Source organism: Branchiostoma lanceolatum, chromosome 2 (assembly GCF_035083965.1).
Source record: "Branchiostoma lanceolatum isolate klBraLanc5 chromosome 2, klBraLanc5.hap2, whole genome shotgun sequence".
Taxonomy (NCBI): Eukaryota; Metazoa; Chordata; class Leptocardii; order Amphioxiformes; family Branchiostomatidae; genus Branchiostoma; species Branchiostoma lanceolatum.
In genome coordinates this window covers 23505146-23528138 of record NC_089723.1, presented here as the reverse complement: position 1 = coordinate 23528138, position 22993 = coordinate 23505146, and the positions used below count along the sequence as shown (strand labels likewise).

General features: G+C 39.3%; 2 protein-coding genes across 2 annotated transcripts in view; one reads left to right on the top strand and one right to left on the bottom strand.

The window, feature by feature from the left end:
• LOC136428028 (intraflagellar transport protein 172 homolog) overlaps positions 1-10977 on the bottom strand; it is a 28725-nt gene extending 17748 nt beyond the window's left edge. The window contains exons 1-13 of the mRNA XM_066417270.1: positions 10819-10977; positions 9084-9227; positions 6701-6813; positions 6170-6209; positions 5886-5951; positions 5491-5570; positions 4304-4391; positions 3641-3855; positions 2962-3085; positions 2486-2581; positions 1685-2004; positions 995-1193; positions 413-580 (exon numbers count right to left, since the gene is read on the bottom strand). Coding sequence (XP_066273367.1) covers positions 413-580; positions 995-1193; positions 1685-2004; positions 2486-2581; positions 2962-3085; positions 3641-3855; positions 4304-4391; positions 5491-5570; positions 5886-5951; positions 6170-6209; positions 6701-6813; positions 9084-9227; positions 10819-10857 — 1692 coding nt within the window. The 5' untranslated portion in view covers positions 10858-10977. The remainder of the gene's footprint in view (positions 1-412; positions 581-994; positions 1194-1684; positions 2005-2485; positions 2582-2961; positions 3086-3640; positions 3856-4303; positions 4392-5490; positions 5571-5885; positions 5952-6169; positions 6210-6700; positions 6814-9083; positions 9228-10818) is intronic.
• Positions 10978-11222: 245 nt separating this feature from the next.
• LOC136428027 (E3 SUMO-protein ligase ZNF451-like) lies at positions 11223-22969 on the top strand. Its single transcript, XM_066417269.1, has 13 exons — positions 11223-11284; positions 11700-11810; positions 12220-12477; positions 12921-13070; positions 13269-13529; positions 13986-14075; positions 14526-14645; positions 14905-15028; positions 15681-15800; positions 19107-19276; positions 19828-19951; positions 20339-21639; positions 21832-22969. Exons 2-13 carry the CDS (start codon positions 11715-11717, stop codon positions 22012-22014), a joined length of 2997 nt encoding a protein of 998 aa, XP_066273366.1. The 5' UTR covers positions 11223-11284; positions 11700-11714; the 3' UTR covers positions 22015-22969.
• The last annotated feature ends 24 nt before the right edge of the window (positions 22970-22993 follow it).

Sequence of the window (22993 nt, the reverse complement as noted above, 5' to 3'; positions counted from 1 at the left end):
TAAAGGTTGAACTCTATATTTTGTCTTCAATTATCCATCCATGAAAACAGACGTACTGAGAAGTTCATTCAATATGGCAGATTTCAATATTGTAAAGAACATAAAAACACCATTCAGTACCAAGGACAGACACACCAGTGGCAGTGTGCACATCCTTCAGTACCAAGGACAGACACAACAGTGGTAGTGTGCACACCATTCAGTACCAAGGACAGACACAACATCAGTAGTGTGCATACCATTCAGTTCCAAGGACACTCACAAAAGTGGTAGCGTGCACACCATTTAGTACCAAGGACAGACACAACAGCAGTAGTGTGCGCACCATTCAGTTCCAAGGACAGACACAACTGTAGTTTTACCCACTGTTCAGTGCACACAACAATACATTTTTGTCACTTATCATAACTACCTTGATGGGAAACATGGTGACCCTCTCCGGTGCATCTATGTTGTACCACACACACAGGTTCCCCCTGTTCTGAGCCACCACCACATCACTGTTGGGAACCCACTGCACGTAGGAGCAGTAGTTCAGCATGGTGGTCTTCACCTGAGACTCCAGGTCATAGATGTGCAGCTGCAAGGGACAAGAAAAATTTTGTCAATATCTGGTAAAGCTTTTTCAATAATTATATTCTTGTGCATATTGTTCACGTGCCATAGCTCTGTTTAGGGTACAGTAAATTGGAGTTTTAAATTGTTTTAAATTTCACAGTTGAAACACTCAAGGTTTGGGAGCCCATGTTGCTAATTTTCCTTGTTAAATCTGTAATTCTAAGCTTACGAAATTAATTTTTTTTCAATTGTATGTCAAGAAGTTCAGATGCTTGGAAGGATGGAGTGAAATTTTTGTCTGTTCTAACAAGCAATATTCCATTCCGAGATCGAGGGACAGGTCCTGAAGACAGTGCTGAAAAAATTTGCCATGCAGAGGTTACAGAAAAAACACACAAATCAAAACCTGCTTCAAGATTTAGAGTATCACACCTACCCTCATTCTCTTATCCCTGAAGAGCAGTTTGCGGCCGGTCTCGTTGAGCTCCAACCAGTCTATCTTGGAGTCGTGGCTGATGGAGGAGATGGCATAGCCCATGTTCAGGTCCATGATGGCGATGGTCTTCATGTCCATCAGATACGCCATCTTCTTGTTGTCCTCCTGTCCTTGGATCGACCTCTCGTTCAGCCGAACACTGGGGATAAAACACAAACATAACCCTTGACCTCTCAGACTATAGTACAATCGGAAAAGTGATCTTGAACCTGTTAAGCTCAAATGAACTCAATGAACAGTTGAGCTACTCTTCCACTGGTCACGGTAAAGAATTTAGATTCTATGATCAGTATTTACAGGTTTATAATGAAAATGCACTCGTCTGGGAAAATTTTTTCCAGCTCTATTCAACAAGTACAATGAACAGTGGACCACGACATAAAATTCCGTCCTAAGGACTATGAGCCTTTATAGTAGCATGCATATGCATGTTAGGTGAGCGACACAGCATAGATATGAACTCACAACCTTCTGGTCTAGAGGTAGGGTCACTAACCAGCGGAATACACACGCTACAATAACTGTTAGTTTGTCAGTATTATTTGTATCCATTGGTAAAATATATAAAACTGCTGTTCTTTGATTACAATGTAGAAAAGACTTCCAATGACTATCCCACTAATAACTTACCTGATGAGATGTGGGTTCATGAACTCCGTGCGCACAGAGCCCAGGATCTCGTTGGCGCCGTACTCCACCAGCGTCAGCTCCCCCGCGTTGAAGATCATGCACACCGTCTCGTTCTCGAAGAAGAACTTCTCGTTCCCGCCGGTGTTCTGCCAGGGCACCTCACTCAGCTTGTTGCTCTTGAGGTCCCCGAGGAGGATGGTGTCCGAGGTATGTGCCACCAGGAAGCGGTCTTTGCCCATGATCTTGACTTCCTCAATTTCGTAGCCGTAATGAGATTTCAGGACTACACGGGTGCCTGATGACAGGTTCTTCACAATGACCTGCAAGGGAACATGTAAGAATTCTTCAGAAATGACTACCTAGTTGTGCCTTCTTTACCCAATAGAAAATGATAGATATCAATGTAATTTGAAGCCTATTGTATATTAGAGTTGTTTTTTTTAGACCAATCCCATAGTCAAAACGTGAAAGCTATATGCAGCCACTTTCTCATTGGTGGAACTGCTAATTGTTGTGCCCTCTTTGTTTGGACTGCCAATTGTGATGGACAGTCAATATCTATTAAGATGTTGGTATATGCAAACTGTCCAGATATTGGACTACGTCATGACCGCCACCTGTTTTTTTATGACCAAGCAAAACAGAAAATAAGACGCACTAGTACTAGTTATAACAACATACTACAGAAAATCTTCCATTTTTTATTCATAATGTCCTATTTGAAATTACCAATTTGGCAACATGACTTTGGATGGTTCATTAAATGGTTCAATACCAAAAGCACAAGTTTTGTTTTCTTACCTGACTTAGCCCAACATATGTCATCTCAAACTTGTTCTTATAGATGGACCTGCGTAGACAGCAGTCAAACAGCTCGACTCCTCCACACAGGGTACCCTGTTGTGATAGCAGAAATACAACAGTTAATTAAAGCACTATACAGAAGCACCATCTTGCAGTTTACAGTCAAACTGCAGGTGTCCATTAACACTATGTCATGACTTGTATTCATGTAACAAACAGTACTGCAATCAATTAACACATTCATAAAAAAATCGTATTACTGGTTAGGCTACAATGGTAAATTTGTCATGGCTTACTATAACACACACCAAACCAGGATTCCACACGGCTCAAAATTTAGTTTTGGGAATAGAGGCACTGGTAGAATAAAATAGAATGTCAGAAAAAGCTAATTGCAAACATTATTGCCTCTCTTCGGAGCTTGAATGGGAAATTCTATGGCTAATTTCAAAATCCTATATACATGTACTCACAGCAGTTAGCCTGGACCCATCCTTCTTCCAGGCCAGGGCAGTTATGGTGTAGAGGTTAGGGATCTCCTTTGGCCTAGCCTCATCCCACAGGCCCTTCCTGGGGCTCCAGTTGTACACTCGCAGCCTGTTGTAATATCATTTGTACAGTTAAGATATTGGACAAAGTGCAAAGTTTGATAAATCACCCAATTTGTCAATTTTTACTTGCAATGGCTCAGTTTTAAGATAAATCTTTCTATTTCATAGTTCTAACTTGTACTGATTATGCTAGATTTTCTGAATGAATTTCTCAAGACAAGAAAACACCAATTTCTGCTTCAACATACAGTTTATTTATGTATATTCATTTGCTTTCTATCTCCAGGGTGAGGGAAACTCAGTGACTGAGCGTTGCTTTTCAGAGAGGCCCTGGGTACATATTTATATGTACATACAAACAACACAAAATCATAATACAGGTCAAAAACATATTTGCAAATCAAATATCAAAATCATCTTCCTTAACCATAGTCTTCATAAATGTCAGGTTGTCAGATTTGGAGGTCAGAGGTCAAACCACTCTCCTGCTCAGCGTTTTAAAAAATTGCGCAGACAATGCGGTTCTTACAACCAGTGGGAGTGATATCGCTGTGGACCTTATACAACAAAAGTGATGGCCAACTTGTAAACAAAACATCACCTGTCATAGCTGCCGACGACCACAGACTGACCGCTGGGACTGCACACAGCCGTGGTCAGCTCCTTCTCATCATCGTCGCGGCTGTAGTCAAACTGCTGGATGGACCGTCCGTCCTTCCCGTACACGATCACACGCTTGTCGCATCCCGCCACCATGATACTGTTGGCAGCCCAGGCCAGGGCATACGGAGGACACCCATGGGTGCAGATCTTTCCCTGTGGATGGACTGGTAACTGAGTACAAGGAACTAAACAGTGGTAAAGCGGTCGAACCTCAGACTGAGGAAGAAGCATGACACTTTTTCATTAGCTTTTTTTCTATTAACCTGGCAAACAGCCATTGACCGAGAATTTATGCGTTTTCTATATGATAACTAGCTGTGACGAATAGCACGGCCAACTTGTCATACTGCCCATCACACATCGGGAAAATCAATCGGCCAAAGAGTGATTGATCTCTAAATAATATTTTGGCAGTAATAAGCTCTGGGTTTTCTTGATTATAAGAGATCAGCCAATGATTGTTAGCTCCTGATCCCCGTCCAATGTGATGGGGTAGATTTTCAGGTGAAAAATACACTGAGTCATTGGTAATTTTCGAATTCTGGTAATCAACAAATACAGCTGAAGCAGTCTATTTTATGTCACACTGACAGGGGCTTACCTGTGAATCTCCAGTTCCCTCGTCATCAAAGAAGTAGCGAACAATGGAGCCGTCAGCATGGCCTGACAGGATGCCCTTACCGGAGGTACTGCAACAAGTCAAATCAACTTCTGTTCCAGTTGTGAATATCTGACACTTATCTATATCAATCCAACAATTTCTAGTATTTATGTCGTAAGTAAGTATGTCACACCTGGCCAATGATAGCATTCAGTATGGGTGTTTTCAGAACTGGTCCACATATTCTACATGTATGGAGTCTCATGGGTTTATAGTTGTATCCCATAGGCTTCCATAAAATAAAAGGTACTTTGCGTGCACAGATGTCAAAAATTTGAAACCCCTGTTTGAACATTGTAATTGATGTCCTAACAATTTTTGCTTGAGAACATAAGACTTTCTCAACGTCTGGCACATTTTGCATTCAAAAGTGTTTTTAAGGGGTGTCTAACATAAAAAGAATACAACATGGTGAATTCTGCATCACCCTTGGTCCCAGCCCGTGCTTTATGTACATGTATCTATAACACCTGTTAATGATTGTGCTGAACTGGCATATATCTTTAAAAAAAGGTCTCAGGGCATGTGCATGATAGAATTAAACATAATTAAACAGACCAGTGCTATTTAGGGATGATGAGTTAAGCAAAACAACCAGCATTATACAACAACAAAAAACATACCGTTCTGAGCTGTATTTCCATAAAAGCAGTGAAGAGAGAAAAATCATTCATTGGAAATGACAAGATCATTGCTAAGGTACATGACTGTGTATAAATATGCTCCTATAGACTATTTGAAAATCATTGTAACTAATATAGTATGCAGTGTCAACATAAAAGACATGTGCACTGTATAATCATAGATTTTACAGTCAAAACTGCACATTCATCAAGAAGTTTATGTGAACAGGTAGTCTGAGGCTGTAGACAGGATTTCTAATGTTTGTGTCCATGTGAAAAATGTCATAAGCGACCATGAAAAAGTGGCCACATTTACCAGGTGGTCCTTATGTTGAAGTGGTCACTTGTACAGTAGCATATGAATATTGTAGCTTTAACTATATGTTTTATACACCTTACATTCCAATAAAGGCACCACTAATTTGTATCACAAACAACCTTACAAAAATCTGCAACCTTGAAAATGAAAATTTCCCAAATCCTTAGCAATGGAAATGTACTTACTTTGATGTCAGGGATACCACATATGAATCTGTGCCATAGATGGTGGATGACTTGTTGTTCTTAGTGTTAGCAACACGGATCTGAAGAGACAACAAAAATGCTGCATAAAAAAACAATTCAAAATCATCTTATATGATAATGTTTACTTGAATTGGTAGGGGCAGTTAATAGGTTTGGATAATCTCTATGGAATAAACAATGAAGTCCCTACAAACAATAGTTCCCCTAGTGACTATCTGGTACAAAAGCCATTGTGTGGATGTCATTTAGTTCAATACACATCATAATATGACTTAGCAACCCTATTCAACAGAACAACCATAGCTGTGGTGCTTCATCTGAGAGTGTGTTGAATGTTATTCAAACAATAAACAAGTGGTCACTTTTAAACCTACCTTTCCATCAGCAAGGCCAAAGATGATGTTCTGGTCTGGGGGCCAGATCAGGCAGGTAACAGCACTCTGCAAGAACAAATGAAATTTGATTTGATTTGATTTGACAACAAAAATACATTGCAGCATTTCAAAGGAACATAAAGCAAAATATTATAGTAAACATTGAATAAAGACATGTAGATAGATAAATAAGCATTCAGCTTTGTATCTTTGTTTAGAAATATATCCCAGGTGCTTTAACAATTTATGGACTGTTTAAATATGTGAGTTCCTTTGATACTTACAGTTTGAACAAACTTGTTGCAGATAACCTTCTTCTCTCCCCTGTAATAGAAATTTGTTTAAAAACAAAAATGTAATTAAGATGTACAGACAAAAATCATGCAGTATCAGAAACATATATCAAAGTGGAACAACTTAACACTCTTCGTTAGGCCCCCTTTCCTCTAGCAACCATTGATTGAGTGATCAAAATTGGATTTGTGTGACCCTTAAATTGGAATATTGAGAGATGTTAAAGCATGATTTGAAAGACAACAGAACATACAAAACTTGGACTTTCGTTGTTTGCCTACAAAATTTGTTGAGTGACCTGTCAAATTTTTGGTCGCTCATTGATTGCTCATCACTCGCAGCCTCTAGTGAAAAGGGGGTGTAACATGAATCAAGGACTCCTTGCATGAATCGACTCTACCTATACAGTGTGTACAGAGAGTAAGAATAGTGACATATTCAACTTTAGTTACCTTGGCCAAAGCAGAAAAGTGAGAGACAATCAAGCTGAAATTGGAAAAATGTATGTGAATAAAACCCACCATTCTTCTCCAATCTTATACACATAGATGATGTTGTCTGTCTGTCCCACTGCGATCTTGGCTGAGTCGGGAGAAAATGCCAAGGCCTTGACCATGTAGCTTTTCTTGCCAAACTGGGTAAGACATGTTAAATACATGTTTAGTATTACGCTATGTCGTGTGATGGAGGCAGAGGCCCCTTTTCATACACTTATTTACATGAACAATGAGCCAAAGCAACTCATATGGATGACATTCTCTATCTGCAATTTCCAAATCTGATAAAAGAACACAAAAAATAAGATGGGAAAAAAAAATGCCTTAATACTAGTACAGACCGTAAAGGTTGTAACATTAGATTTGAAGTGACAAAACATACAGCCAACAACTCTTTTATTCCTGTATTCAAGAAGTGACACTAATATACTCTCACCTCTCAAATAGAAGTACCCCCTGGAATAGAAGTACCCCCCGGATAAATTTTCAAAATGTAATATAAGTACCCCCTGGAATAAAAGTACCCCCCGGAAAATTTCAAAAATCGACAGTCGAGGCTAGGTAAACTGTGTCCATACATGTACAACTGTCACTGTCAGAGGGAAATAAGATAATAAGCAGGTAGGTAACTTATATTTAGTCAATTATGCCATACCTATTAAGTATATAGATATTGAACAGAATAACTGTCCATAGCTTGTTCAAATCATGATGATCTTCCTCGCCTCTTCGTAAAATATAATAGTAATATTGAAAAATTGGGCATAGGTTCCCCGCTATGACCCCTAACCGGGGGCCACGGTGCTTTCAAATTCAACAAGTGAAAATGTACATGATACATGCTTTTTCTACTTGGAACTTGAAGCAAGTGATCAAAGAAAATAGTTATATCATTTTATTATGACTGACAATCAGTGACATATAACAAAAATCATCAGAGTACTTTTAAAAGTTAAATGTACCTGATCATATTTTCTAAAGACATCAACCACAAAAAAACACAAATATGAACACAGTCCTTCCACAGAAGAAATATGTCTATAAACTTTTGCTCCATAGCGTCGAAAACAAAGTGAGACGCTCGGATTTCGAGTTCCCGCGGTAAATCCCACAATATTGAATAGAGATCGACTGTAAAAGTAGCTCAACGTCACAGACCGCACATACTAAGAAGTTACCCATTACGTGTTGACACTAGAAACCCGCGATGAACCGCCAAAATTGGGAAAATCTTACGATTATTTAAAAAAAATGAATCCTCTGAAAATAAATATGGCGCTGTGTGTCTATCGTTGCCCAAAAAATATAATATTTCCATGCGTTTACGGTATCATTTTAAAGATCGGTATCCGCACTACGCAATATGCTGCTAGTTTTACTGTCGCCATGCCTGAGAGTGGCGGCCATGTTTCGCGATTTCGCGCTGTTGTTTACCGAATCATATCGGACATATTTCTGCCGTTTTAGAGATTTTGTGGCCTCAAAACACATATCACAAGGGAAGTTAAGTTATGATTGTTGTTTTGACGTGTTACATGTCTTCTGCGAACAAATAATTCTTCCGCCGCGCTGCCGATACTACGGATATAGTGGTCAGGAAATTATTATTCCCTGTGTAGGCAAGCACCCTACTCCACACGTTTTTGATCAGCGTGCTTTGGTTTACGATGTAAACAGAGACTATCAAAGTTATTTATATGAAAATTGTATTTTAAAATGTCAATGTCACGTCTTATTTTCCGATTTACTTTGTAGCGTCATATTGATATCGACCGATATGTTACGAGTGACGCCAGGATACTTTTCACAGGGCCGTCAAAGCGGCGAGAAAATCAACGCCGGTAGGCCGAAAAATAGAGAATTACGAGCAAAAATACCGGGGAAATATGGGCAGAAAAACCTTAACTTACGATTTTAGAGGGATTCCTGGTTTGCAAAGCCTCAATTTTTCAAAAAATAATAAACGTACCGTCTAGAATAAGAAAGTACAGGGTGGAACTATTGGCGAAAAAAAATAAACGTACCGGTACGTTTATTTGAGAGGTGAGAGTAGTGTGGTAGCCCAGTAATAGTCTACTACATGGCTACAAGTACATGTACAACGATACTCAAAGCTACCACATTATAGCTAGTGTCACCTCATGATCACTACCATATGGCATGTTTTTCCATTTTCGGTACTTTGTGGTCATCTTTACCACCCCAGGAGGGTAACAAAATGTCTTGATTTCTTTATCAGGCAACAATCAATGCGCGTTTGGATCCATGTAAGTTTGTTGTGGCCTTTGTCAGTCAAGCAATCGTTCCATCTGTCTATACTAACGAATGAAACAACGGCAACGTCAAGGAGTCTAATTCTTCTAAAATTAATGAATATCTGTGTATAGTAATGTACTTTTTCACTAACCTTTGAATCAGCAGGTTTGGTTGAGAACTTGTCCCTCTTTTCTCCCTGCTCGTCGTACAGTAGGACGACTCTGTCCACCGTGCACACGGCCAGTTTGGCATTGTTGGGTGACCATGCCAGGCACATCACCTTCGCAGCACCCTCCTGTCAATCACCAACAATGAAAGTATTTCATTGGTCAACCTCTCATAGTATATATGAGGCAATGGCAAGGGTTGATACTGCAAATCTTGAAACTTTCACAGTGGTTTTAGTTTTGCAAGGTTTTCCAGGTGATCTCTCCATTTCAAATTTGTGACCCCTGGAATTTTCATTTCAAATGCCTTACTAAGTACTGCACTATTGAATTGTTTTAACTGCAAATTCAAGAAACCCCCAAAAAATTCCTTTTCCCTCATACTACAAAATAAAACCACTGTGACAGTAAATGAATTTACAGTAATAATGTAAAAAGTTGGGTAGAAGCAGCCAGTTTGATAATATTGATAAGTAGCTTTCAGACTGTAGATTTTGAAATGCGTAAGGGTGTCAATTTGCAAGATGTCTAAATGAATGGTAAAAGAATTGAATACTGGAAAGGGAAAGAAACTTGATCCAAAACTGTCCTGCCTTCAACTTTTTTCATAGAGTAGCCCAAGAAAGTAGTTTCATTGTAGTGACACTTATTCCTAATTCAAGTGCAGATATTGTGAATGTGATAGAAAATTTGAAATATGAAAGAGTTTCCAAATTTCCATAAACAATCTTTAAATAACTTGAAAACACAAAACATACAAGTAGTGTGCACAGTGGAACCAGAACAAAAATCACTAATGTCCACACTCATGTGGAAGTGTAACTGTAAGTGTATAACACACACTCAAGGGCTATCCCATTCAAAAAAATTTAGAAGGGTGGTTTTGAGTGTACCTGTATATTTTTTTCCGTTTTTTTTCTGGTTGTTTTTGAGAATTGTCATGCAAATTAAAATTTTGATTCAAATGGAAAGAAGTAAAAGGACGATAGAACAGAATAGCCCTTACTCAAAGTTACTGTAAGTATCGTTCCTATTGTGCTATTAACCAAGCACGTCAGAAGCCAAACCCTTTTCTGGAACATTTAAATTTGTTCAATCAAGTTCAGTGTGTCAATGTATTTTCAAATTAAGGGCCGTGACAACACACATCAGTTTACCACATCAGCTGCCAGACCATGCCGATAGCTTTTGAACGATTACATGATAAAAACTCTGATTTGAGGAAAGGCTGAGAATTACCCAACGAGTTCCAACCTAAGAAAATAGATCAAGAATAATAAAATAGACAAAATAAAAAAAAGATAATCAAGAAAATGGAGGCAGACCCATTAATAAATGGTATATTTCACAATGATATCTTATTGGAATATTTCACACCGTTATACATAATATATGGGTCACCATATTTACCACCACAAATAAATGAAAACAAAATCATAAACTTTTCGATAGCGATGTTGACTTTTCGTTGCGATGTAAAGGCAAATGTGTAAACTGTAATAATTTAATTTAAAGCAACTTAAAACAGCAAAATCTTTTAAAGTTAACAGTGCAACCAACCTACAGACATATGAGGTGTTTTTAAAAAAATACAAATCAAGTAACCATTCGATGGCATCATTTTTTGTCATGGAAACACAGCCAAACTACGCCCCCCTCCCCCTTCAAAACCATACAAACAAATCGATCCCTAAAAGGCAGTATTAAGACAGACTGTACCTGTGGAGGGAGCAGGTTCTTCATATGCTTCAGCTGCATGTTGAAACTTCGTCAGGTTTCTTGTGAAATCGTAGGAAATGCCAGTATTTGTCAGTTTGTACACATCTCTTCTCCCGGTTGAATTTTGTCGCTGGAATGTTACTTCAAAACGAGGCTACCAGGTTTTGTGACCCGAAATGGAAGATTTCATCGGAAAGGGGGGTAAGATAGGTAAAAAAGAGATACAAAAAGCTCTTAGATCTGGCTAACTATATTCATTTTCATTCATAATAAGATGAAAAATAGTATATGTATCATATTCGGTATCAATCTAGCATCTTAAGCATTTGCTTTGCTTTATTTTCACATCATACCATAACATCACCTGTCTTATTGAATGGAATGTTCCTTTGACCTTTCCACAGAGGCGATATTATCGTCTGACAGCTTTCCGAAGATGTGCGAAGTTCTTTCTTTGGTTTGGTCGGTCAGTAAAAACGTTATTTTCGTCAAGTTGTATCCTTGACAGGTCAAAAGAAGGGCACAATGCCAACTCTAACTTTTGTGGTATGTTATAACAACCAGCAACGAGCCAGGGCGGGAAGTTATTTTATGACAACGCGTGCACATGTGGCGGGAAAAATTATAATGTTGTGAACTTGTGGTTTACTTCAATCTTTCGTTTTAGCGTAACCTCCTATAGGATAGCCTTGATTTTAAAGTCTTACATAGCACACTAATATCTTGTTTGAATGATACTTTTGTTTTACAAGGATAGAGAGATATATATTTTGTTGTTTTGAGAGAGAGAAAAAAAGGATCCTGCTGTTTCTCCACACAACAGGGCCCCACAGAAATTATGGATTGACATAATAGTATTTTATCTTCTCTGCTGATTTCAGACATACTGTTAGGACATGGCCTCTGATGACAGTGGCTCTGTAGTCGAGAGGACAGCTGGAGAGGCTGCGGCACAGCCCCCTGCCCCTGAGGATATGCAAGTGTCATTTCAGGTAAAGCGAACTAACTCACTGAGCTGTGCCTAAATTATAATGTACCAAATTGCGGAAAAGATTTGCAATGGGCATACGGGGCCAATTTGTCGCTTGAATTGTGACATTTTTGACATTTTTTGAAGTTGGCAAAATGGCGCATATTGGCGAAAAATGGCACAAAGAGGCGCTGTGAATCACTGCAAAGTTTTTTTATGAATTCATCTTGTACAATTTTGTATCTGATTTCAATCAATAATGTTAATCACTGTCTTTAAAAAAAGTCACGCATGTCTCCTACATTGTATGTTTTGACTTCTTGAAGAAGGTTAAAAAAAGGTTTCTACCTCGTACTTGCAATTAGCCTTCAGGCATGAATTTGCAAATAAACTTCATTCGTATTTATATGATTATCTTTCCAATCCTTCAGGCCGATACACAAAAGCTTCCAAACAACCCACAAAGCAGGCAGATTTCCCCCACATTACCAACATCAACTGATTTGAACAGAAACAGAGTTGAAGCAAACAAAGCTGATACACCACTCAGCCTGGTTGGGTCTACTGTAGTTGTAAACCTGTGCCCTACTGAAGGTCTTGATGTCATGGATGAAGAGGAAGAAGACATTGTCCTGATACCTCATGAGCAGATGAAGGAGGAGAAGCAAGACGACTCTGCAGTGAACAAGGTTATAACATAAGACCTGCTGTGATTTTGCCTATTCTTTTTTGTTGCACGTTACAGGGTTGAAACAGACAGCTGTACATGTGTCTCCATAACATGTATTCTGCAACTTAAGAAATAGGGAAATGGGACAAAAATGCTGAAGTGATTTTTCAATATAACATAGAAATATAACATATAGATTTGAAAGCCAAACATGCAACTTTGCATTGTTCTCCATTACTATTAGTATTAAGGCTTTGATTATCTCCCCACCTCATTAACACAACCTTGTAACATAGAGGCTGGGGTTAGATATTCTATTTGTACAAGGTGCTCCTTCCTAATTAGTAAACAAGGCCAAACCTATGTGGTATAAGTATACTGTTCAATGTCAATGTGGAAGCACTTCCCTATTTGAAAATCTATTTCTTTTGTAATTGAGTTTTCTTCATTTTAATGTTGCAGTTTGTTTCAAATGGACAGACAGGAGAAGATCTGCAAGATGACATACCCATCTTAGGTGAAAATGGAGAGGGAAAACACAGCCCTATGCAGTTTGGTGAAGATGACATCATGTTAGACCAGCTCAAGAGGGATGAGGAACTTGCCAGACAGGTTTGTTGTTGGTTTGTTTTGCTCTAGTCTAGGCCATGAAAATGTTGTGACCCGAATTGTTGCATTGACAAATCCATAGTAAATGTAGTTGCAACTGAAACCGACATGTTAATATCTGACTTATTTTGCTATAGGAAGGAAAGTTACATGTATGTTGTGACCTATATTGTTGCATTGTTATATCTATTGTAAAAATAGTTGCAAGCAGAAGATGAGGTTGACAGAGAGACAGCCAGGAGACTACAGGAGGAGGAAGATGCCCGGCTGGCTGCTCAGCTCTGGGAACAGGTCAACTCTGACGCAGAGGAAGATGTCATTGGTCTGTCAGCACCAGATGATGACAGCGTTGTCTCTGTCACAGACAGTTATGGCGAAGATGATGATGATGATTCTGTGATTATAACACAAGACATGCAGATAAAACATGATGAAGAGATGGCCAGGCAGCTAGAACAACAGGTAATTGTAGTCTTTGTTTTTTCTAAATTTTTTTTATAGCTACTTCACACTGTGAATCACAGGGAATCATAATGTTGTTCTTATAGCCTAAACTAATGTAGCCCTTTGTAATAGCCATAGGCTAGTTGGGCAGCCTGGCTGTGTGTCCTGAACAGCCAAACCAATAAACAAAACTAATCCATATCAGATTCCATGGGGGGGGGGGATCTGTTGCAAGTGCCAACATGTCAATATACAAGCTCTTGTTGTATAGGTGGTCAATGGTTTTGAATGATACCGAGGTTTCTAACCAATATATACATGTAGGGCCTCTTTTTTTCAATATTAACATGGTAAAATCCTAATTAGCATCAACCATAATGGCTAAACAGTAATGAATACCTAAGTTCTATATAAGCCTTCTTACAGTAGTAAGTCAATTTTAGTCTGATGATTGAGAAATGTTTTCCTACCTAGCTGGAGAGACGTGATCATGAATCGGACAGTGATGTACATCTGGTACAAGAGTTTGAGGATTCCCAGCTGGCCAGAGAACTCAGTCACAAGGTTTGTCAAATTCTGCAAAATTTATATTTAGTAAACCATTTACAATTTATTGATTCTGCCAGTCATAAGCTCAACAATGTTCAGGGATGTGATAATGTTTGATATGGATGTGCTGGTCAGGAATGCATGGTCTCGGTATCTCAAGGGCTTCTACTTCCCATGCGTTGCGTGCACCACTGTTGAAAATTAAAGTATCGGATTTGGATGTCGGAATTGATCTTCTTATAGTTTTTTGTTTGAGGGCACAAAATTTTCTCAACTTCTGGTGCATTTTGTAATGAAATGTGTTTTCCCATGTGGTATAATATAAGAAGAATACAACACGGAGACTTCCCTGTCCCCCTCGTCCCCTTGTACCTTGGGCAAAATGGAATACACCATGTTGTCTAATGTATTACTATTAAGCAGCCACGTGTAACAGTTGGCAACAATTTTTCTCTCACTATTTAGGAGGCATCAAGTTATTCCACTGTCACGAGTGATGGGAGGCACATGACTGCCCTGGAGAGGATGAAGGTTCAAGTGGAGCTCAACAAGAGGGAGAAGGAGAAACAGAAAGCCAACTTTAAGGTAAAATGTATTATACAACAAATTACAAGTACAATGTACATTGTACAGTCCTATTTCTGCATGCATTAGTTAATATGAGATGTCAACACTGTCTTACTGGAATCATGATTTGCCCACCTTAGGTTTGGGCTTGTCAAACTATTCTAGGTCAGAAAAAGCTTTACAGAATATTGTGGTGACTGATTTGAAATAGAGCCAAGCTTGATATTGCAAGGCTTAAATATTTGCGGTACATGGAGAATATGTTTTGAAATTTCAGAAAAAGTGCAGCAAACAAGTAGCGCATGGTCGTCAGCAGTTACAGCAGTTGCAGAGCACTCCTGAAAGACGTACAGCACTACAACAGGCACAGAGTGGTCTCAACCAGTGGATGAAGTACAAAGGTATGTCTGAGTGAATGACGTATGCCTTTCCAGATTCCCAAACTACTGATCCCAACTTTGTCAAATAATCTTTGATTACACAAATTGCAGTCTTGACATTCAAGCAAACAAAGAGACACAAAGTAAACAAAACCTCTGTACATGGAGGTAAAAATAATTTCTGACACAGTAGGAATAATATATTGTCATGAACATGCAGGGCTCGAAATGGGTGCATGTGCACCTGTGTGCACCCAAAATTGGAAGTGTGCACCTGATTCTTGACTGTGGGTGCACCAGTGCACCTAGATATTTTTGTATGCTATAGGGTAAAACTATTGTGCACTCGTATACAGAATATTCTTGATATGTAAGTATCAGAAAAACCACTATAACCTTTTGTTGTACTTTAGTTGATGTACCGGTACTACTTGTTTGAAATTAGCTTTAGAATTACAGATTGAAGTTCTCAAGAGCACTAAACTTAAATATGTTTTGCTTACATTCAACTTTATCTTATGTGGTGCACCCAAAATTCTTTCTGTGCACCTAATATTTTTAGTTGGGCGCACCAGTGCACCTTTTTCCAAAATCAAATTTCGAGCCCTGACATGTGAGCAATGTAAGTCTTTTAATGGTAATTTTGTGATGCAGTGTCTTTACTGTTCCACAGCACCATGGGAGAAAGGGCACAGGAAGAAGAACCTGATGCCCAGACAGACCCTTGATGGCCCAATTCCATGTCCTGTCATCAACTGTGCTGCCAGGTTTGCCACACCTTACATGCTTACTGGTAAGTACTCTCTAATACTTGAGTTTTAGTTGACTTCCTACAGGTGTAATGAAAATGTCTTTTCGATAGATCGATAGATCAGATAGATCCATAGATCGGATAGATCGATAGATCCGATCTATCGATAGATCTGATACATCAATAGATCCGATTGATCGATAGATCCGATAGATCGATAGATCAGATAGATCGATAGATCAGATAGATCGATAGATCAGATTGATCGATAGATCGATAGATCCGCTAGATCGATAGATCCGATAGATCGATAGATCAGATAGATCGGTAGATCAGATAGATCGGTAGATCAGATATATCGATAGATCGATAGATCCTATAGATTCGATAGATCCGATAGATCGATAGATCAGATAGATCAGATAGATCCGATAGATCGATAGATCGATAGATCAGATAGATCGATAGATCAGATAGATCGATAGATCAGATATGTTTTGCTGACATATATGTCCGATAGATCGATAGATCCGATAGATCAGATAGATCAATAGATCAGATAGATCGATAGATCAGATAGATCGATAGATCGATAGATCAGATAGATCGATAGATTGATAGATCGATAGATCAGATAGATCAATAGATCAGATAGATCGATAGATCAGATAGATCGATATATCAGATAGATCGATAGATCCGATAGATCGATAGATCGATAGATCCGATAGATCGATAGATCAGATAGATCGATAGATCAGATAGATCGATAGATCAGATAGATCGATAGATCCGATAGATCCATAGATCAGATAGATCGATAGATCAGATAGATTGATAGATCGATTGATTTTCAGTCCCAGAATCTTCCCTCCGCGGGCGTCAATCTTAGCGTACTAAGAAAGTACCATGGGAAGCCCCTTCTTCTTCAAGAGGACATCCCGATATTAGGTTGCGGCCCCTATCCTGGGACTCTTCTGTGAAGCACTCTCGCTTTCTCATAGGCAACTGAAGCACTCTGTCTCCAGCATCTTTTGGGAAACTCTGTCCCCCACAACACGGAGCACTCTGTCTCCCTCATGGAAAGGTTCCTTTCAACAAAACTGCTGGTAGCACTGAATGACCCATGCACCCATTCCCAGTTTTATTGAATAAATGTTCTTCTTCGACCTTGCTTCTATAGTGAAGAACGTACCTAATACAGTATATCCAAACGGTTGGTGTCTCATTACCTCTGTCTGCTCTGACTGAATCAAGCAATGTCAAGAGAGAAGAGCCTGGAGAGTAACATGCAATAAAAAACTTTGCTACAAGAAAGACTCATTAACAAAGTCAAATCAGCATCAATTCTTGAAAAAGGCTTTTGCCAAAGCAATTAGAGTGAAACTTGAGGTTGTCAGAAAAAGAAGATGAGTGTATTCCCTATTGTTCCATAACTGCTATAAATTAATTTTAAGGATCTAATTTAGCAGTAGGAGTGGAAAGGCGTTTGAATTTGCTGTCTCTATATATATAAACAAGAGTTCTACGACCTTATACCTTCGCCAAATGATTTTGACCTTTATGACTGACATATTAGGAGTGTTTTTCATCAATCAAAAATCATACCAGTTGATCCTCCTCACCCAAATAACATAAGTTGTCCAAACCTCCTTGTTATGATTATGAGCTTAACAAAGAAGGTTATGATAACATTTTTCATCAATAATGCAAATAAGCTCCTTATTAGCATAATTTGATTCAATGGTGTTCACATTCACACAACTTCTAAATGCCACAAGTATGAAATTGCCGTTATTTACTAGTATGGAATGATAGTAGTTTCTCATTAATTATGCAAATTAGGCCTACATTTGCATAATTTCTATCTATTGACATTCCTCTCTTCCTCAGTTACAAATGTCACATATTTGAATAGTCATATCATGGAACACAGCAGGTTTTTAAAATTGCCTCATTAATTATAACCTGATTTGCATAATTATCATCCAATCATACAAAGCATCACGTAAGCTATCTACATACCAAAAATCATGACCATCCATCAAGCCCATCTCGAGTTATAGTATTTTTTCATTAATTATGTAAATGAGGTTCTCATTTGCATAGCTGATATCTATTAATATTTCTCTCTTCCTCAGTTACATATGTCACATGTTTTCGAGTCCTATCATGGAAATTGAGGGATGTATAAACTTTCCTCATTAATTTTGCAAATTAGTTACTGATTTGCATAATGAGTATCCAATCATGTACATCATCGCTCAAGCTATGTACTTGCAAAAAATCATGACCTTCCATCAAGCCCTTCTTGAGTTATTCCCTTTCAAAGTCTGAAGCAAAACCTGCCCCTGCAGTTCCAAAAAAGTTGCTAGGGGGCCCAAACCTATACCACTTACTCTCTGCCCAACGAGCTATCTACCACTCAAAAATCAGTTCCATAGCATGTCCACAACACGAGATATCATAACAGGAAGTTCCGCTGCAGTACCGTAACAAGCCGCTAGGGGGCCCAAAATCTAATCATTTTCAGGTTTCATCGAGACCTACCAACATACCAAATACCAAGACAATCCTTCCAAGAATTCTCGACTTATCGTGTTCACTAACAGACACACAGACATGCTCGGTATTCCCATGCTGTGGCACTGCATTAATGACTGTTCTTACTCATATAAGGCCGTGTATATCCAACTTTTGTCTCCCTCAACCACATTCCACACCAATGAATACAGCTGGCTGACAGCCAATTTGTCCCTGGCAGTAACTGACGTTTCCTGCCTGCCTCATGACCCCTCATGACCCCTCATGACCAACTCAGCACCCCTCTACCCGTATCAATATCCCTTGAAACAACACAGCCCACACATCGCAACCAGAACGCATAGTATGAGCATACAATTTAACACATTTTTACACTTTTCTCGTTAATTATGCAAAGTACTTCGCCCAAAATCTAATCATCTTGAGATTTCCCACATACACACGGACACACCAAATACGACAACAAACCATCCAGGCGTTCTCGACTTATCCTGTTCACTAACAGACACACAGACATGCATAAAAAAATAACCTTCTTGACGAAATTTCGTCGCGAAGGTAACAATACAGTGAAAAAAATATCATGATTTCACGGTGGAGAGGCACAGCGAAAATAAAACCACCATGGATGTTTCAAGATTTACAGTATGTAACAGTAAACCAATTTTGTGACTAAGACGAAGAAGTTCGGAATTAGTACGGTCCAAATCTAATATTGGATTTTACCAAACATGACTAACTCCCAGATAAATAGACTATTTATCACACATCTGTTGTACTTACCACTATTGGACCCTTCCCCAGCCCACATGGAGACCTTCTGCCACTCGCCATGTAACCCCACGGGGACCTTACAGCTTAGTAAAAGGGATGGGCTGGACAAGTGCGCCTGCGTTGTTTGTGGGAAGCATTTCCTGGGCCGTGCTGCACACGACCATCATGTAGACATGGCAATGAAGGACCCCAAACTTACGGTAATAGACAAAGTCATATTGTAAGGCTCAAGGCTGCGGCAGTATAGATAATGGAAGGGAAAGTTCTGTGAATCAGTGTGATCATCATCATCAGTCAACGAGCTTTCGCTACGACGGGGTTATACCGCCCCTAACGGGGTGATATACCCTTTCGTTGGCTGTCATACAAGACGGGGATGCGCCAGTTCTCCCGTCCGGGTGAATGACAAATCACCCGGATGGATGCCTGGCGAACCTCCGTCTGGTATCAGCCATACGATGATTTATCAGTGTGATAAAGTAACTAAATACGATGTTTGTTGTGATTCTGTAATTTTACAACCCTTTTGTCTTTGGATAGGTACTTGCATGCTCGTTTTCATTACTTAGTTTTCTATGTCAGAGAATCGGCAAGATGAGAGAGGCAAGATTTTCTTGCTACTTTTTCAGCTGAAATTGAACTCATAAAACATTCTGAAGATGATATTTTGATTTTGGACTTTGTAAATTACTGTATTTTGCATTTTGCAAATTACTGTATTTTCTAATTCCAATTTTTCTCATATTCATAGCATCATTGGAGGCTCCCGGGTGTCCCAATACTGTGTTTTGCCTGCCCGGCCTGTGGTCTGTGCTTTGGCAGGTCAGAGGAGTGTATGGCACATATCATGGAGAGGAGACATCAGCACTACCCAGGTGAGTTCATGTGACGCCAACCCAACATTAACACTTTCATTAGTTAACATTATGTAGTCCACAAGTGGCAATGACGGGAAAAAATGCAATTTAATTTTCTCCACAGTACATGACTGTATTCAGATTCTGCTCTTTTGTTAGTTTTACTCTATAAATGCAAACAAGACTGACAGCTTTTTTGCAGTCTAGTAATGTTTGTGTCTATTTTCATGTCTAAGTGATTTTCATGCTGAATCTCATGTTTTGAAGAGATACTTTGTTACTGAGAGATATGATGACAGTTTTTTTTATACATATTGCAAATTACACTTTTTTCAATGGTAGTGACAAGGATTATGTCTCAAGTATATGACTGTATGCGTCAACCAATATTCCTTTACTCTACAGATATTCAACCTATTCCCCTCACCAGAAGCATCTATTTGCAACTGACTGCCAAGTGTGAGCAAGTCAAGTTCACTGTGAAGTGTAACGAGTGCCCCGCCTCATTCGCCAGACACTCACAGATCCAACGCCACTATGTAACCAACGGATGCCATGGCAGTCCAGTCGCTACTGCTGGGAAGTCTATCTTGGCAGTGTTGAAGGAAATGACACCAGTGTATTACTGTGCTGAGTGCAATATCACATTCACGTCTTTCCAAGCTGTTTCAATACACTCACAGAGTGCACATCGTGGGACCGTACGCTTCTTGAAGCTAAAGGAGGACAAAATGGCCATGCTGTTTCTTACCCTGGGATGGCAAGCAGAGACAACTGGACTGAATCGGCAGCAAACAACGTGGCCATGGCGAAGACTGGCCGTGCCACTTAAGGCTGTTGTCAGTAAGGCAGCTGCAACAGCCACTGCATCTTCTCCTTCATCAAGTGTATCTTCCCCATCAGCTGCCAGTGCACGCCCTAACATCCTAAATAGTGTGCAGCTACAAGGAAACCAGCTAGTCAGGTTCCCTTTTCCCCAAGCTTCTACATCTGTTGTGTCCAAAGCACCCAACTCGTACCCTAGGCCTGGGGTTCAAGCTCCACCCATGACACAGCTGCCCTTCAACCAGACTGTCAGGTTTCCTCTACTCCCAAGGCCGCCTGCTTCCACTGAACCTCAGCCTTACAGACACTTGCTGGACATGAATGCCCCAGGCATCAACTCTAAAGTTATGAACCAATTGGCAGCAACTGGTAACACGGGAACCAAGAGGTGCAGAAGTGAATCAGGGGGACACAGGTCAGCAGTAGTGCCACCTGCAAATAAGACACTTCCTAGTACAGCAAATAAGAAGAAGAAGAAGAAAGCAAAGCACCAACAGACCTTTGTAATGTCACCACACATTATTGATGCCCCTGGCCCTTCTGCTAAGAGAGCAAAGCATATCTCAGGTACAAGCGGTATTGTCAGTACAGGGCTAGGGACCACAGGCTCTTCTGGCACAAGCAGTAGTGTTCCTGACCCACCAGAAGATGTTTGCCATGTCATTTTCGTTGACTTGGACAACTGGGGTTCATTCTTCAGCAAGCTACCACAACCTCTGACTGACAAGACTTTTGTGTATGGCTTCAAGGGCGGTAGCTGCATATGGTGTCCTCCTCGCAACAACCGGGCATATGACACCATCATGAGTAAGAAGTGTTTTTACCTCCACCCACAGTGCTCAAAGAGAAAAGATGCAGCTGACTTTGCCATTTGTGTGCACGTAAGTACGATTTTTTAATACCATTTTGAGGAAGCTTTTTGGACAGCTACAGACAAAAAAAACACCTGTATATGTTACAGTAGTTAAATTGAATTATTTGATAGAAATAGATTTTATGTTATGAAGTCATTTATTGTTTACTGCTCATTGGTGAGATAAAATTTTACCAAACTAGTTATATTTATGTTTCAGGCTGGACGTTTGGATGAACGCATCCCCAAGTGTGTGCCATTTACCGTACTGTCAGGGGATGGAGGCTTCCACGAACTGGCCAATCAGCTGCAGCGTTCCAACCGACGCACGCACATCGTCAGTCCGCATCATCAGGATGCTGACATCATTCTTGCCACTCTGAACAGCATTGGGGAGACTTAAAACAGTTGGAGATAAATTACACAAAATATTGTATTCAAGTCTTTATAGATACCCTTTTGAGAACTTTACAAGATATGCATATTCTGTATACAATTATGTTTGGTTAACTTGGTTCTACTTCTGTTACTTGAGTTTCTTACCAGCAGGGGAGAATGTACAATTTATTTCCACTTGGATGTTTTCATCTTTTGTTAAAACTCTGAAGCTTTCTGCCTGTTTGACCTCCAAGCTCATTTGCCATAATCAGACTAATAGTAGACACTTGTGCTTACTTGTATCATAAATTATAGACTTTGACTTCAGTAAAATTGAGCTCAAAGGGGAGACAAGTAAACATTTTTGTTCTTAGCTTTTAGCTAGAAGGATAGGCTTTGTTGGAGGAGATTGTCATTCAATACACTCCCAGATGTCATGGGTCATTTTCTTATGCTACTCTTCACTTGGAGGATGGTTAACTACATATAGTTAATTACGTCATATGTGTGCAATCCTCTGATTCAAGATCATCAGGTAGCTGCCCCTACACATACTTAAATGCCTTGCCCAGTACTTGGGTATGTTTCTTGGAGTAGTTTTGTCTATGAAATAGTATATATTAGTTACACAATGACTAGAGTTGAAGAAAAACATTAGTTCATGTACTATGTTTTGTTGTGCACTTTATTACTATATAATTACTTTTTGGACCATTACTGTGAAAAAAGAGCTAGATATTTATATTGTTCAAATCATTCCATGTGGCAAGGGATACTTTACATTTTCAAAGCATTCCATCCAGAAAGTTCATATTGTTTGGCATACTCTGTTTTGGGTGCATTCCATTATGATGCTAACGTTACATGAATTGTGCTGGAATCATACAACTAGTATTCATAAGCTGCTTCATAAAACTGATACTTTAAGCATATATTTAAAATTTGACAACTAAGTAAACATCACTACATCGGAAAAGGTTTCAATTTTCGAAAACAATAAAAAA